Consider the following 18544-nt stretch of genomic DNA (forward strand, 5'->3'; position numbering starts at 1 on the left):
TCTCTAGCTGAACTGTAGCTTACGATAGCTGAATAATATCTAATATATAATAATTAGGTTGCAAACGTTTCTTCTCCATTTGGGGGGACATCTTCAGTGCGGTTTGAATTGTGTTCGGTTTGTTGAAAAGGACACAAGTTCAATCTAACCAGGACCACAATTATAACCCAAGCAAAGTCCAGGAGAGAAAGAGAATTCCTTGAGGCCTGGTTTTCCACCAACCAATCAATGAACAGACACATTGATATCGACCCCGCCTACCAACCATTGAGAGCGAGAGAGCTGCTTCAACTGAAACACCAGAAGCGACATTCCAAATTCAAAGCGCACTGATGTCTCCCCGAACGGAGCTGAAATGTTTGCAATTAAATTACCAAGCCTGGAGATCAAACCAACAGCCCAGCTACCAACCCAAACTAGTATTCAAATACATCTCATATGTGTATGTGCATGTATGTATGTATGTATGACAAACTGTCCAGTAAGTCAGAATTAAGAATCAGTACAACTAAATATAGTACAGACATGTTAGTTTCTCTAGCTGAACTGTAGCTTACCATAGCTGAATATAACATAACATAACAATATAATTTTATACTATATAATTTTATAATATATTTATTGTATAATATAAATAGAAAACAAACTGTCCAGTAAGGCAGAATTAAGAATCAGTACAAGTAAATATTTTACCTTTTGATTATCCTACAAAAAGGTAACATTTGTACAGCTGTAAAGTTGAAAACACATTACTGTTGAAAAATCTTCACTGGTATAATAAAAGTTCTTGATCAAAATAGTAATTAAAAAGTTAGCATAACATGTGCAAAAGAGAGGGAGAGTGAATAAATACTTCATTATTAAAGTCCATTGTTATTTTAAAAATCAATTTAGGCCGAGACGTGACAGACTTTAGTAGGTCAGTTGGTCACGTAAAATCTGGAGGTGAGGTGACCTTTGGCAATCAACAGTGTCATTTCTCCACTCTTTGCTTTCTTGTCTCCCCAGGTCTTAATAGTGTGCAGCACAGGCTTGGCAGGGATCATGCTGCTGAATTACCAGCGGGACTACACAGTGTGGGTGCTGCCCCTTATCATTGTCTGCCTGTTTGCATTCCTGGTTGCTCACTGTTTCCTGTCTATTTATGAAATGGTAGTGGATGTCCTTTTCTTGTGCTTTGCCATTGACACCAAGTATAATGATGGCAGTCCTGGAAAAGAATTCTACATGGATAAGGTCCTGATGGTAAGGTCCTTCCATATTACTGCACTCTCCGAAGTAGGAGGAATCATTAACTGCAAAAATACTAGCACGGTGGTTGCAGAATGTTGTTTTCCTTAGGAGCCCTGTTTTGAAATGTTTGCTAGTTTATTTGATGTAGCTATTTGTTTTCATCCCGCACCATGTTAAAAGTTATTTGACAAACTTCCAAAGATATATATATATATATTTTTGGTCTCTGTGATTTAATGAAAATAGCTTACATTCGCCCAGATATATCTTTTCCATGCTGCAGCTGCCTGCACTGCTGAATAAGATAACCAGTCTTCCAATTCATTTTTAAAATGTAAACTAAGAAACGCTGTAGGCTCTTCGACATCAGCTAGAATTTTGGAGAAACCTATGGCTTTTCACTGGTTCTCTTTTGTGATATACATTACAGACCACATAGAATCAATGAAACATACATAGTGCACCTCCTCCTGTTTTCTTCTCAGAACAATGTTATGAGGTGGATTGGGCTTGGAAGAGAGTGAAGTAGGATCTGATGCTACCATACTTAACCGCTACAGCACACTTCTCTCATTAAATATGTAATAAATAAAATAAATGTTAAAAAGTGGAAAGCATTAGGGAAAGTGCATCAGTTACAGGATTTGTTAAGGACCTTAAGCCATAATTTGGCATTTCAAATGGTTTAACCTTTAACATGCGATCATTTACAAGGGTTCTTTTGGATAAATGTCAAGGATCCACTGACATTACTACTACATAGCAGCCAAAGGGAAGAGAGCGTCCAATAAGTGCATTAGCAGCAGGCGACAAAGCTAACATTGGGGGAGAATTGAAGAGTAGAAAGTTTTAAGGGGGCAACAGCACAGTTTCCCAAGCAGCATTTTTTTTGTCCTGTCTGGGAGCTAGTGACTTACACGTTTGGGGATGGTATAATGCAATTATCATAAGTGCCAGCTCTTCTTTAAAACCATGACAGAAAAGGATTTAGTATTTTAGGTTCCAGAAAATAATGCAGTGAATTTTCTCTACATTATTTATTTTTTTAGGAATTTGTGGAGAACAGCAGAAAAGCATTGAAAGAAGCTGGCCGGGGGAGTGGACCTGAAGGCAAGGAGCTCAAACCAATGGTAGGTCCAAGAGAAGAAATAGCTGCTCTTTTCCAAGAATTTCATTTGTACTTCCTGTCCCTTTCTATTTTCACTGACTGTGCTTCCTCAGAAGAAGTGTTTGTCATTTGTGTCACTCAGAATGTTCTGCTTTTTCTGTTTGTGAGCTTGCCTATTACCTGGATGGCAGAGTTTTTGTCACAGCTGAGAACACCTCCCATAAAAGTAAGCTGAAAGGAACTGTATCTTTATTCTTCTCCTGTGTTTATGTCACCAAGGCTACTAGTAGTACTCACAGTAATAAGGGCTAAAAACAGGGGGAAAGTGCTTATTTTAACTATGGCAATAGAACTTAGACTTATACTACTTCATAGTGCTTTACAGCCCACTCTAAGTGGTTTACAGAGTCAGCTTATTGCCCCCAACAATCTGGGTCCTCTTTTTACCAACCTCGGAAGGATGGAAGGCTGAGTCAACTTTGAGCCCTTCAGGATCGAACTCCTGGCAGTGAGCAGTGAGCTAGCCTGCAACACTGCATTCTAACTACTGCGCCACCAAGGCTCTTGAAATATCAGACCTACAAGTAAAGTGCCTAGGTATTCTACCTCTGATATCTCTTCCACTGCTCTGTCCTGGGTTGCTAATGGAATTCTGCAAGAGCCTGCAGTCACATCCAGGTCACATGACCCCCCTCAAGATGGCAAACATTCACCAGATCTGTGATTTCCACTGGGCTGCAACTGATCCTGTGATATGTTTGGTGGGAAAGCTCAGAGGTGAAAGAAAATGGTCCTATCTTAATTCACTGTTGTATTTGATTTCTGTTTGTATCAACAATCAGATTTATGGGGGTCTTTGAAGGGATGTTCTGCTTTGATGAAAGCTTGAACAGACTATATTGTCCAAGTAAATTGTATCACAGCTTTGCCTCACTGAGACAGGGTAGAGCATCTCTTTGAAACAAATAAAAGCAGTCTTGTCTAGACTAATACTGTAAGCAATTCATTTAGGCTTCATTTTAAGTTGCTATTTTCCCCTACCAGTAAGGAAGTGGATACGGTAACAACTCGATTCAACCTGCTAAAATATCATTTTTCCTAGTTTTGCTTCTTATCTCCTCCCCATCTCCTTTCTTTACTATTGTTCTTCTATGCTTTATGACTAATGTATAAATATAAAGCCTTGGCTTCCTTGGTTTGAAACACTTCCTTGCTTATAAGTGAGTATCAATAACTCAAAGACAAGAGCAAGTTCACTAATATAGCATTATCACTGTAATTTGTAATCAGATTGAAATTAAAACATATGGGTACTTGCTTTTTTTTCTCCCTGAATCAGCACTCTGCTTTGGAGCTATTGGGTCAGAAAGTTTTCCTCTCTGCTCTTTTCCACTAACTGACTCACATGCAAATTTACAATTAAAATGTCCAATCCGAGACAGCAGGACCTACAACCAGTTCTCTGCATCCAAGAGAGAGCCTCAGAGGCTGAACAGTAATTTGTTGGGATATTTTAATCCTGTTCTATTGGCATTAGATTTGGTGGCCCAAATGGCCCCTTCTGGGATGAGAATTATGAAGGCCATCCTAAGCTCCTTGGGAGAAATGCAATGAAATAAAAATTGTAGTAAGTAGCTACAGTCCATAAATATATATGTATGTATAAATATTGTCTATGTTTTCAAGTTGAACTTTAAACATTTGTGCCAAAGAAACAGATTCTTCTTTTTCTCGGTGTACCACTGCTACGATTCATGTGTGTTTGTTTTGAAAATCTCCCATTTCCCACATTTTTTTCACCAAAGAAATGCAGTACTATGACTATTCAAAATTTAAATGCAGTTATAATTTTAAAATTAGTATGGTTTCTTAATTGCGCTTCTTGAACTAGAAATGTAATGTTTAATTTTTAACTTTTTTTTCCAATTTATAACTTCTTTTCCAGGTCTCTGGAGCAAGCTCATCTTGAAGTTGGTCAGCCGATATGGAAACCATTGACATTCCAAAACAATATCTATTTCTCTCTTTCTCTTTCTCTAGCTCTCTCTCTCTATATATATATCTATATTATTTAAAAAGCAGCCAAAATCAGAGAAAAGGAACAGGGATTTAATACTTTTTTAATGATTATTTTTGTGAAACATGTACTCTTTTCATACGGGTGGCTTTTACAAGCAACTTTTATCATTGTTCCATTTAAAAAATATATATCATTGTGATTCATGGTGATGTTATGATTGTAATCCGATAGAGATTTCAAAATTTGGAGGAGAATTCCACAATATTGAAAAATAATAATGCAAGATTTTCAGATTTGGAATAATATACGTAGGTCAAATAATTTCCCCACATTTTTATTTTTAATTAACATAACACTTTATAATTCAGTGAGTAGTAATGACTGTTCTGGGAGGAAGAATCCTTTGTTAGAATTTTTTTTATTAATTAGACTCAGAATGATTAATACCTTAATCATGTTGGATTTTATTGCTTCTTTGCAATGGAATACAAACAGGATCAAGTAAGTTTAGCGTATTCAGATTTTTTGTATTATATAATTTAAGACTTAAAAAAAAAAAACTAATCCAACTCCTCAGGTATTAAGATATTGAGACAGCCCCTGAATCTGTGAAGGACAAACTAAAGATGTATGAGGAAGAATGAGTTTAATATGCAACTTCCGTCCTGTGTTATCTTATTTTTCCTGTTAGGTTTAATCTTGTCCTTTGCACATTGGTTTTTCTTTGAACTAAGCAGATTCTTCACTTAAACAATTTAATAACAACATTCTGATGCTCAGCCTTAGATATGCTCCATTGTTGTTCATTCATAACAATATGGAAAGATTTTTAAAAGTAGAGACAAACTACTATACAAAAAATAAGTACTGTAAGTTGCTTGTGCTTTTTTGTTTTGTTTTGTTTTGTTACTGTTGACCCATATCTGGGACATATTTCATTATACATTTGGTAATTTAGTGGAGTATAGTAGGAAAGAGCACATAAACATCTTTTTGAAATGTCATTGTCTTAGTATATAATGTAGGTCTTAAAGTAGTCTCTGTATATTCATCATCATGGGACCTGAGAGCCACAGGAATAGTTCAGAAACTTCCAGAAAGCAATATTTCTCTCCCATTCCATCTTCCCTCATTTTTAGAATACATTTTTGTAATTATTTTAGTAGCATGCTAAATACTGAGGCGTGTATCCCTCTTGTAGTGGGATGTGAAGAATATCAGAACTTCATAGGTATGTGGAAAGTGATTAATGTTCTTTTGTGCCAAACCAAGATTTGTTTGGATGGTAGCATTATTGTTATGAGTTTATTTGAAAATTGATAAGTATCTTTTCAGTCTTTGGTACCAAGAATGCTGCAAACATAAAACTCTTACATTGAATCTTGATCTTAAATTGATATTGTTGGCCTTTTTATCTCTTTTTCCTGATAGCATAGTATCTTAAACTTGTGGAGGGACAGTCCATCCATTCAGTCAGATGAAAAATAGATAATAAACTATTCAAAAGATATTTAATGACAAATTTATATTGGGGATGTTTCTCTTTAAAGAAATATATCAACAAAATTTCTTCTCTGTTATTTCATTTGTCTTAGTAAGTTACCAAATTTTTCTCCTCTGAGAAATAGATATTCTTTTTCTTTTGCAGTCCCTCTTTTTATTCAGTTTAACCAATGCCTCTTATCTACCCCCCTTCCCAGTTTCATAAAGTAATGGCCAGATAACCTGAATCCTAATATATCATTTTATTCTTTCATCAGCCCTTATCCCTACCCCCTACCTCAAACTACTTGACTATACTAGATGTTTTCCTTATCCTGAAATTTTACTAGAAGAAAGTAGAAAAATAAGCACAGATAGGAGAATAATTCAGCAACTTTTCCTATCAATCTGCTGTACTTTAAATCTTCATTTACCTTTCTGCACAACTCTCATTCAACAACAATGATACTTTAGTTGTTTGCTGTTGTGTCCAATTTATCTCATATTTGACTGGAAACACATGGAAGTCTCTTAAGTTTTTTGACATAAAGATGTTTAGGACCCTCAGGATACTCTCATATTAAGCGTGCATTCTGGAAAGCACATCTTGGTTTTCCTGTGATCATGTTGATTTCTGGATAGAAATATGAGAAGGCATTTGGTACTACGTCAGATATTTGAATGATTGACCTATAACAGAAATTGATTTTGAAACATTCTTGGAAGTAGATTTTCTTCATGCCCTAATTTCTTGAAGTTTTTACCTTTTAATAGTTGAGATAATTTTCTTCCTTTCTTATCAATAGCCTTTCACTTTTACAGTATTGCTTACTTCTGATATATTCTGAAGGCTTGATCCATGTCTCTCATTCATTAGAAGGTCGACTCTTATTCTAGATCAGCTTTCTACGGATGTTCTAAGATACAGTATAGTCCTTGAGATAATCAACTTTTAGTCAAGTTATAACTTTGTAAGTAATTAAGGAAGCAATTGAGAAAACTGGCTGCTTCTTTTGCATGGGATACATAACCAGGAGACAAGCTAGTAAGATTGTTCCTGATCATCAAAAATCATACACCGAAAGCTAGCACGATTGGGCCAGAACAGCTATTTTAGATCTTTAGGGTGCAGGATAATATTCTCAGGGGGAAACATCCTGCAGTTTGAAGTAATAGCCAGGAATATGTTTCTGCTTCTGGTTTTTGTATCAGATCAAGCCAAAAGCATGATTGGTAAACCTTGCTTTCCAGAAGGTTCCAGAGTTTGACAAGGCTCCATCCCTATTAATATGAATAGCCAGAGACCTCTAGAAGAACTTCATTGCCTGTTGGTAGCTTTCATTTATCAAGTAATCAGTTTTGTGTGTTAAATTCCTTTCTTCATTCTGAAATTTACTATGTAATGAATGCTAATATTTCTCTGTTTGGCTTGATGTAACAATAAATGCTTATAGTGTAATTGCAGAGAATAATTTCATGATCTGTTTTATGCTATATATTCTTTTGTTACAATTTTTTAAAGAAACTATTTTTGTTAATATAAAAGTAAATATTTCAGAGTAAAATTTTTAAACTTTATTGCACTAAATGCAGATGTGGAGAGAAAAAAAGGAATCCTCAGTAGTTGAATCACTCCAGAGAATCTTTTGGGAGACGAGCTATTGCTCTAGGTAAGCTTAGCTAACGGTTATGAAAATGGGTGTAGAGACAAGGTGACTGGCTACCAGTGTTTTTATATATGGCTGTTATGATTCTGTGCTTCCTTTCAAAGGATGAGACCTTTTAAAATTGCTGCTGAATGAAACATAGCATTGTGTAATTAACTGGTGGTCTTTGCTGTGTAACTAAATGCTTCAGTTAATTTTTATAAATCACGTGACATCTCAATCTTTTCAGACTACTTGCAATAAAATTCAGGACAGTTTAAAAGAAGAATAATCTTTTCTCCGTCAGTCACATAATCCAATTATGAAACTATAAGTTTAGCAAACTAGATTAACCTCTGTTCCTGCTAACATGCTGATTTTACCAATGTGAATTATGCCATGAAATTTTATTTTAAGGTAGCTGATACAAATCAAGGTTTCAAATGCACGTCTTAGCAGGAACCAAGGTACTAGTCTAGGCTTAAACTAGAGCACTGCTTTAAATCTCTTTTAATGTAAATATTACATGTTACTGTAATGATATTTGGAGAAGAACTATGAGGAGGAGCCTTAATATACAGGAGGAAGTTTTGTAGCTTTGCCCTGGCACTTAACTTCAGATGTGTAGATTGTTTAAGTCACTGAAGTGATATTTATTGTGAAAGAAATTTGGACTTAGCGGATTGAAAACCACAGCAATTGGACGGCAAACAGAAAAGGAACAGCAAGACACTTAAGTAGCTCCTCCAGGGTTAACTGCCATTGAGTTTTACTTCAACAATGACTCAAGATAGGAGACCTGGACTAGACTCACCACTGACATCATCACAATTCCTGCATTCCAGGCTCCACAAACTTGTGTTCCCTGCTTGCTGAAAGCCTTGAGAAAAGAGATGCTTTTGGGTTTGAACTTGCAACTAGAATTGTAAAGAGAAACAATTTTTTGTATTTTTGTATACCTTGATTGTGCAGCATTTTTATATACAGGTCCTGTTTTACAAATAAAATTGGTTTCTTAACCTGGTGTTTAAAAAGTTTTATGGATATTACTTCCCTTAGGAGCTGAGATCTTCAAGATGAACATGACCTCTATTTTCAGGCAGAAAGGTACATTTCAGGCTGGTAGCACCTGGAGACGTCTGAGATATTTTATCAAGCATGAAATGGCACCTGACAGGTCAAATTACTTGCTTTAAGCAGTGATATATTTAGGCAGTACTCGGTAAAAAAAATAAAGTTACCCTCTGGTAAGATGGGCAGCCAAGAATTTTTACAAACAAATAATTGCAAATGGGGTTGTTTTTAAGAAGATCCAACCTAGTAGTTTTGCAAAGCACAAGGATACTTCTAACATTTTAATATTAACCAAGAAGTAGCAAGATTTTCCTCCAAACTACTTTTATCTTGAAATGTACATTTTCTCATTTGGAATAAGGCCATTTATGAATCTCATAAATTCATTAATAAAATTATTTCCCAGCTGAGTACATCACTAGCTTTAATCAGTTACAAATCCATTAATTCTTTTTAGTCTTCCATAAGACTAATGGAACGTGATTTTATGATGACATGCTAGGGCAATTAAGCAGCAAAAATTAATTTTCATGCATGTCCTGAAAATGTTCTGTCCCATATTTTTTTTTCAATTGGATTCTTAATTCTTGCAATATAACTATTTAACTGGTGATACCAAAAGAAACTGTGTATATGATTTTGTAATTCAGAAATCATTTAATGAAGTATTTCACTTTTAAATGTTCAATATTCTCAGTTAAACATTCAGTTTTACTTAATCATGATATTAAGGAACTCTAATTCCTTGGCTTATTTCTTTAAAATATATTCTCAGTTTCTAGTGCTGTTTTAATAGTTAAGTCCCTGAGAGTACATTTCTTCTGATTGTTCTAGGGAATAAAATTGCTAGACAACTGTTCAATTTGAACTCGAGAAAGGGATACAACTTAACATATTGTTTTAAGCACACCACATGATGTAGTACTTTGACACAAAAAAGATTTTTAAGACAACCTGGTTTCTCTTCAGCTTGTAAATATCTTTCATGCTTTTTGCTTTGGCTAGATTGGAAGATAGGAAATCTTGATTTGATTATCTTCCTACTTGGTTTCAGTTGTCTGAATAATGCTTAACGGTAGAGCTGTGCCCACTAAAGAGCTCAGCATCTCCATGAGCTTGTGAGGTCCTATGCCCTGTAAAATAACAAGCTCTTGTCACAGCCATAGAAAGTCATCTCCATTTTTTCAGCACCAAACATGGCTTGGATTTTGAAACCAGTTGGAGAGGGGTTTCACTCTTCTCAATCTAGTGCTTTATGCTTTCCAAGTTACATTTGTCATCTCTTCCACTGTTGACTGCTTCTTTTGGTAATTCCTAGCTGAAAAATGAATTGGAGTGAGGCAAATTGAAGTTTTTCCTGCCCCCTTTAAGGACTCATTATGCATTAATGCATTTATGGGAATTAAGTGCAAGCATTCTGAAAGATATAGTGAAATGGAGATGTTTTTTGCTGATCTTAAGCAACCACAATTTTTTTTATTGCATTTGGTGCCAAATACTATGGAATCAGTTGTTTTTAAATAAATTTATATTTCAACTGTCAAAAATTATTAAGTACTGTATTCTAAATTAGACCACAATTTCTATTCTGGAAACGGGCACTTTATACTGACTACATAGTGTAAACCAGAGGTCAGAAACTACAACTTCCGGCATCAGTGGGCATGCTGAGTAGGGCTTCTGGGAACTATAGTTTATAAAAGAACGAAGGACCACCACTTCCTAATTTATTTACTAAATTTATATGCTGCCCATCTCCCCTATAATTTATTTTAAAGAAAACTGCAGGCAGGGGGAACATTCAATCGGGTGAATAGACTTCTCGTACAATAAAATCAAAAAGCTTCCCCATTCTTAAGGTTAATTTGCCCCCCCCCCAAAAAAAACAACTGGGCGGGGGGAACCATGAGAAAGCAACAGATTAATAAAGTATTCCTTATGGATACCACTTCATTGACAAACATAGCTCAAGATAGTCCAGTAAGGGTATTCAGTCAACGGCCAATAAGAAGAAGCTTATAAAAGGCAGACAGCTGGATTGCAATCAGAAGGATTTATAGGAGGAGGTTGGCTTTCACCAGAAATAAAATGTACAGCAGTGCTTAAAAAATTGTGAACCCTTTTGAATTTCCAGTCATTCTGCCTAAATATGATCTAAAACAGTGTTTCTCAACCTTGACAATTTTAAGGCATGTGGACTTCAACTCCCAGAATTCCACATGCCTTAAAATTGTCAAGGTTGAGAAACACTGATCTAAAATGTTACCTGTACTTCACACAAGACTAAAACCAGATAATGCTTTAAGTGTCTAAAGGCACTAAGTTGGAGGCAGGTACCAGCCCCGCTCTGCTCAACCTGCAGTTTTTAATCTCTATTTAATCCTCATCATTTTAATTATTCTTATATCTGTAATTATTTTTATATTTCTATTTTACTACATTGTAAGTTGACCAGAGTCTCTTTGGGCAGCTTACAATGTAGTAAAAATAGAAATATAAAAACAATTAAAATATAAGACCAATCCTAAATTGTTATAAAGATGGATGGCATATAAATTTAATAAATGGAACCCAATTAAACAAGTCAAACAAGTCAAAAACATATATAAACCATTTATTGCAGGAGCTACATCTGTGTGTGATAAAAATATGTGAACCTTTGCTTTCAGTAACGTGTGCCCCCACTTCATTGTACAAGTACATTCATAAAGTCTCCCTTCTGGAAAACCTCTGAGGAAGATCACTGTAGCATGCCTGGATCCACAGAATTGCAGCAACTGAATCATAGTGAAGGCCAAACCTCCCAAGAATGGCTCCTGAATTTAATTTTATGATAAGTGGTCAAAGGTTCCCATCGCAAAAGACCCACCCATAGCAGCAATCCATCTGTGTGTAAGCAATTTTGCCTTCTAAGTGCCGTGAAAAATTAATACAAGCAATAATGAAATGGTATGTGCAAGAAACTATTTTGTTGGACCAGGATAAAAGAAGATTAATGTGAAAGGCCCAGATAACCTGGCGAATGCTGCAAGTAGGTACCAGCTTCAGATCAAACCTGACAAGGCTGGTGCACCATAGTGTTTTAAGCTCCACAACTTAATTTCACAGTTTCTTTGGTTTAGTAATCACAGGGTCCGATAATGCTAAAAACCTAGCAGAGTTGCACAAAATCTAACTAAATTGCTCAGTTAGCCAATCATCGCTTTCCAAATGGGCATGAAATAAAGAGCTTTTAGCTTTTGATGACAATTATGGCCCTAAAACCGAAGCAAGGGAGAAAGGAGAGGGAAGAGAATACATCTTGTGAGTAAACTCGTGATGCTGTTCAAACTTTGCATTGGACGGGTTGTTTTCCCCTTCCCTGTTTTGGTATTAGGAGGGGGCATGATAGCAGTTAAAGACGCTGAGGTTGTCAGCTGGAAAGCTGACAGTCTGGGTTAGAAACTGCTGTTGACAGGGTGAGTTGCAGTTACTTGCCTCTGCTGCTGCCTACCTAACAATTTGAAAGCAAGCAAATGAGAGCAGATAAATAGGTAGCACTTCAGTGGGAAGATAACAGCATGTCATGAGCTTTAGTGTATATAGTCATGCTGGCGACATATTGATGGAAAGGGTCTTCAAACAATGCTGCCTCCCTTGGCTAAGAAAGGGAGATAAACAACAGCTCTAGAGTTGGACACAATTGGACAGGGGAAACCTTTATCTTTAATGTTGATATCATCCTGCCTGGTGAAGAGATCCAAAACGCTGAAAAGTTTTTCATTCTTGTTCATGCTGAATTCACATTGACCTGATTAGATTTACTTGCAAGCCTATCCCCACTGAATTTGAAGAAAGCTAAACCTGACATGTATTGCTTTATAAATATCTAGAATTTCATCCATGACCTGAACTCACTGAATAGCTTTTGCCTTTTTCCCCATTTCAATGTGGAATCAACAATATTGACTCAATAAAAATATGAAAAGAGAATATATATGAACTATTTTGAATTCCCCCCCCCACCCCAATTAAAGGAACTTAACGAAATTTACCCACCACCGCCAAGTAAATATCTTTGGACTTCAGTCTCAGAAGGAAAAAAAATAGCTTGGAAAGAAAATCGCTGTTTCAGTTAAAAACAAGTTGTATTTAAAGATTAACCCCATTTGGAGTCAGGCATAGCACAAAGTCATTGAATTTGTAACTTACTGCTTATGTTTAGCTAGTCATTGCGATTTATAGTTACCATGATAAGCATATTCAGCCAATTACATTTTATTCCATACAAATAGTCCTTGATATACAACCATTCATTTAGTAACCATTCAGCATTATGTGGCACCGGAAAAAAGTGACTTTACTACTGGTCCTCACACTTACCTGATTGCTTTCCCAGTTGGCTCCCAACAAGTAAAGTCAAAGGGGGAGAGATTCGCTTAACAACCATGTCAAAAAAGGACATAAAATCGGACACAACTCACTTAACAAACTCATCACTTAGTGTACAGTCCCAAAAGTGATTGTAAGTTGAGAACCACTGGTAAATAAATTATGAACAATACATTTTTAACATGATAAGTTCCTTGTAAGGAGCATTCGTAAGTTCTTTCATTATACGCTGTCAAATCAGTGTTGACTCATAGCGATTAAAAATAAACTTCCAGGGGCCTCTTGTAGCTGGGCTAGCATGCTTTTTACACACAAACAGAATCCAACACTGTCTTGTGTCTGTTTGATCTGTTAAAGTAGGTTTAGCTAAACCTCTGAGTGCATCATTCACATTTAACATAGTGTATATATAATATTGTTTATGGGTAAATTAATCAGCATAAGCCAGTTGGTGAGACGCAGTTTTCTATGCAGGATTTTCGGAAGAACAGAGACATCTCCAATGTGTAATTATGTAAGTTAATTATTCTGGAGGGAAATCTATAATCTTGTCTATATAGAATATGTCTCAGTTACCCAAGAGGCTGTGTTGTTCTCAATCTACCGAAGACTAAATGTCAGACGTACAGGGATAAACAGGGAGGATGAACAAAGCAATGAATTCTAACAAATTAAGCCGTAAGCAGATAGGAACAACCTGAGTAGCAATCATTCAAGTTCAACCTGGGCTACGATAGGTAGCCAACATGCAGCCAAGACTAGCTGCCTGACCTTGGCTCACTTTGAGATCGATTGCTCCTGACAGTCTGCAGACGAGGCCAGCAGAATCTACCTTCTCTTTCTTTGCTTGCCTCAATTTAATAAGTACAAAATGTGAGGCTGAGCCAGGTCCTTGTTCTATCTAGCTAATGCTTTACTGGAGATTTTTTTTGGGGGGGGGGGGGGCTAAGTGCACACATTTGCATTCACAGCCTGACACAGAACACCATGGGATTGTTTTAGTGATAAAGCGGAATATAATTTGGTGTAGTGGTAAAGATGCTGGCCTAGAACTCAGGAGACTTGAGTTCAGGTTTCACCTTTGGCATGAAAGCCAGCTGGGTGACTGTGGGCCAGTCACTCCCTCTGAGCTTAATCCATCTCACAGGGTTGTTGTTGTGGGGAAAATGTGAGCCAGGGGTAGTAAGCACCTTCAGTGCTTTGAGTTAACCAAACATATACAGGTAGTCCTTGACTTATAACCATTCCTTTAGTGACTGTTTGAAGTTACAACGGCACTGAAAAAGTGACTTATGATCAGTCCTCACACTTACAACCATCCCAGCATTCCCATAGCTACGTGATCCAAATTTAGGCACTTCGCAATTGGCCTGTATTTGCAACAGCTGCCGTGGCTTGGAATTTTGTAATTACCTCTGTGACCTTCCCAGCCAACTTCCAAAAAGCAAAACTTGGGGGGGGGGAGCAACCACATGACTTACTTAACAACTGCAATGATTTGCTTAACAAAGGCCATAAAATCAGGCATGACTCTTTTAACAACCACTTGCTTAGCAACGGAAATTCTGGTCCCAATTTAAGTCACGAAATTACTGAAGCTGCGGTTAGGTGAAAGGACAGAAAACAGGTAGCCCTCGACTTACGACAACAATTGAGCCCAACACTTCCATTGCTAAGTGAAATGTTTGTTAAGTGAGTTTTGCCCCATTTTACCACTTTTCTTGCCACAGTTGTTAAGTGAATCACTGTAGCTGTTAAATTAGTGAAATCTGGCTTCCCCATTGACTTTGCTTGTCAGAAGGTCACAAAAGGTGATCATATGACCCCGGGACACTGCAACGGTCATAAATATGAGTCAATGGCCAAGCCTCTGAATTTTGATCACATGACCCTGGGGATGCTACAATGGCTGTAAGTGTGAAAATTGGTCATAAGTGACTTTTTTTTCAGTGCCGTTGTAACTTGGAATGGTCACTAAAAGAACTGTCATAAGTTGAGGACTATCTGTACAACCTACTTCTGCAATTCCTATCACAAAATAACTGGCATCACGACTGACTTCAGTGCACGCACTCATGGACACAAACACACACAAAGAAAAGCACCAACCTTCTATGTCATTGTATATGGCTTTTATTCTGATATTAAAAGCAAAAAGGGGTTGGTTTTAAACAAATTCATAGAATCTGAAAATTCAAAAGCAACGAAGCCCTCTCAAATAAGAGGCTCTTTGGGTGTGTGAGAACATGCCACATGTGCTCTCATCCTTGCAATGTCTGATTCTTTAAAAGGAGTTCTTTCTCCGGGGGGGGGGGGCTCCAAAATAAAGACCATGCCTTCTGTTTTCATGTGTCCTTTGGGGGGAGGGAGCTTGTTAAAACTGGACCCCGAGGAGCTTTGATGAAGGAGGCAGAAATCCACGGAGGGTCCTTGCTAATAAGTAAAATGTCTGCAGCCTCAGCAATTTCTTGCTTCGGATATTGCTGGGAATCAATACCCAATTTCCTATCTACTATGTTAGAAAGGGTTGATATTTGTGTCAATATTTGCTTCCTGCTGTTTAAATCTCTGATCTTATCCCTTTCCAAGCAATCTTGAACCTATGATCTCTGGGAACTTCCAGCATCGATAAAATGCTGCACAGGGACTGGCTCAGCCAGCAATCAGGAGAGAATTCATCAGCCCCCGTGCAATAGCTCTCTGGGGACATGACCTAGCCCCTTCCAGCTGTCCTTGACAAGATCGCCTTGCTTATCAGGCATGTGCTCTGAGTCAACAAGTCCCAAGCCATTGCTCCTCTTCCTAGGGGGTGCATCAAAATCACAGCCTGCCCCCTGTAGGTTCTATGGGAGAACCAAGCCCTTTCTACTAGGCCAGCCAGGCCCTTCTCCTGCCAACAATGCCTGTGCTGCAAAGTGCCAAACCCCAAATTCGAGACCCGCTGATTCTGCTCTCTGCCAACAGTTCTGGCTTCTTCCTTTCACCCCCAGAGTGATTTTCACGGCTGTGTGAAATGGCACAGCTTCCTCATGTTCTTAAGAGTCTTTTCCTTCCCTTGGATTAACTTCTCTTATAACTCTGTGCTCCAGGATTGGGGTTCAAACCCACCCTTCCTTTTCAATCCCTGGCCAACACCAGGCAGAAGGCACCTGTGCCATTTATTATGGGGGGAAAAGGGAGTCCTTTCTGTACTGGGTAAAACAAGAAACCCCACTTTGTAAGTTTAGCACAAGGCTTGAGTTCTGCAAGTGAGCAAATATGGAAGGTGGTTTTCACCAGTCATGCTTCTTAAGGGACTAGTCCTCAGCGAGTATGATCAGCATTAGTCATAGAATAAGTTTTTAGTGCAGTGGTTCTCAACCTGTGGGTCGGGACCCCATTTGGGGTCGAACGACCATTTCACGGAGGTCGCCAAACAACGCAGTCCGCCATTTTTTTCCGCTTTTCCTTAGCTGTGCTACTCCCTTTTATTCTATTGGCTTTTGAAAGCCAATAGAATAGACTCTCTTGAATAGAGTCTAATTCTATTGGCTTTCAAAAGCCAATAGGAATTGTCCAGGATGTCTCTGACCTGCTGAGCCCACCAAAAGTCCAATTCTGCAAACGGTGCTGCACCAGTTGAGAAGTCCTCGACTTACGACCAGTTGAGTAGTCCTCGACTTATGACCGGTTGGGGATTGCGGCATTAAAAAGGTTGAGAACCACTGTTTTAGTGGAACACTAATATGACACGCTGAATGCAAATATAACCAAAGTTCACACCTTGTGCAATTTGAGCAAATTACTGTCTGTGGCAGAACCTGTAAATGAAATCTTTCTCCGTCAAACATGAACTTTCTCCATTTTTTCCTTCAGCAATTTTCAATTACTCTCCCATCCAACCAAACTGCTAACTCTCAGATGTTTCACCACTGTACTTTCCTCTCACTTCCAGACAGCCAGTGCACATTCAAATGGTTGTCTTACTGGTTAAGACAAAAACACAAGCAATGCATATTAAATCTTGGTATCCATAAGTTTGGAAGCTTCGCAAAGGCCACCTAGCTCATCCCTTGCCAACAAAAAGCATCAATGGGTGGCAATATAGCTCATTTCTGTTGGTTTTTGAAGGAATTTATATTGTTCATGCCCTCTATATTATAACTGGGAGACATCAGAGAATTAGATACCTGCTCACCAGTGGTAGAAATTGGTATTATGAGAGTTAACAGTTTACAACTCCCCCATAAACAGAAAGGCCAGTAGAAAAATCCCATAGCACCCTCTACTGGCCATGTAATCAAAGAGTAGCAAAACATTCTACACACAGTATAGGCATCCAACTAATATCATACTTTACCTCATATATACCTACAATACGGTTATAAAGTATCCACACTGTTTATAAAAAACAAGCTATGAATTTGGGTAGCTAACCAAGACCATTCCTTGTGGCAGACTTTGGGAAAAGAAAGTCTCCTGGAAATTCTAGTTATGTAGCTCCGTACCATAATAGGCAGTTGACTGTTTATCTGGGGATCAAACAGGGTTTGAACTTGGGCCGTTATCCCAAATAAGAACAGACTTGGTCCTTTTTATTTATTTATTTTTACTTGTGAAGATGCTACTAGTGGCCTCTATAGGGTGGGGCATTAAAGTCTACAAGAGGGCAACATAGAGTCAAAATTAAAAGCCCAGGGTTTTCTCAGGAAGAAAACATTCTGATGCTGGGCCCCAGGGTGAGATCCTGCAAGCAGACACCATTTTCCAAGTGGCCAAAATTCAATGCAGGAAGAAACTAATAAAGCATTCTCCCAAATTCTTCAGGTTTCTCTCCTACAAAGGAGCCTGGAGTACGGCAAAATCAATGTCAGCTGCAGGAAACCAAGATGACATAAGGAATTGTTCAGTTTCTTTATTGCAGTTTACCCATAGACAGGAATCTTGCCAGACTAAAGGACACTTTGCACAACTAATCTGATAAATACTATGAAGAATTAAGAAGGACCCTTTCTTAGTCTCTTCCTGCATGCAAATGATTCAAGGCTGATCTGTCTGATCTGATCTGTCTCTTCCTCCCTCCCTCCTTTAAGTAATGCCAGATTCCATTACAGTATCAAGATTTATAACAACAACAACAAAAGAAACAGAAGAGAGGAAGATCCAGCACCTCTACTAAAAATGACAGAATATGGTATGTAAAATGTGTTATTCATTAATTAAATTTGTATCCTCACTTCTTTTTTATACAATACTCCTGGCGTCTTATAATAACGTAAGAATAGAATCAAGATAAAATATTTAAGCAATCATTTCTAATCAGCTTTGATAAAATGAAATTTACAATGTCCTGGTTCAGCTATTGCACCAAGAAGCCTCAATGAGGCTAACCATGATTTTTCTCTGTTGGCCACACTTGGATAGATTCACACAGATAGACTAAAGCGTGAGGCAGGAGAGCAAGTGAATTTGAGGAGAGTCACCCTTGCTTTTTTCTGTCTCAATATAAGTGGCCTTCACACTGTAAAGCTACAGCAGTGTTTCCCAAACTTGACAATTTTAAGGCATGAGGACTTCAACTCCCAGAATTCCACAGCCAGCATTGCTGGCTGTGGAATTCTGGGAGTTGAA

General features: G+C 37.7%; 1 protein-coding gene across 2 annotated transcripts in view; it reads left to right on the forward strand.

The window, feature by feature from the left end:
- SLC44A1 (solute carrier family 44 member 1) overlaps positions 1 to 8523 on the forward strand; it is a 79029-nt gene extending 70506 nt beyond the window's left edge. Inside the window, exons 14-16 of one of the 2 annotated variants that reach the window (XM_039350434.1) lie at positions 1009 to 1245; positions 2283 to 2363; positions 4287 to 8523. In XM_039350434.1, coding sequence (XP_039206368.1) covers positions 1009 to 1245; positions 2283 to 2363; positions 4287 to 4310 — 342 coding nt within the window. In that variant the 3' untranslated portion in view covers positions 4311 to 8523. Of the gene's footprint in view, positions 1 to 1008; positions 1246 to 2282; positions 4255 to 4286 lie in introns of those variants that run through there. The other variant, XM_039350433.1, reaches the window with a different exon arrangement.
- The last annotated feature ends 10021 nt before the right edge of the window (positions 8524 to 18544 follow it).

The sequence above is a fragment of the Crotalus tigris genome, unplaced genomic scaffold (genome assembly GCF_016545835.1).
Source record: "Crotalus tigris isolate CLP2741 ecotype Arizona unplaced genomic scaffold, ASM1654583v1 scf7180000018334.392729, whole genome shotgun sequence".
NCBI lineage: Eukaryota > Metazoa > Chordata > Lepidosauria > Squamata > Viperidae > Crotalus > Crotalus tigris.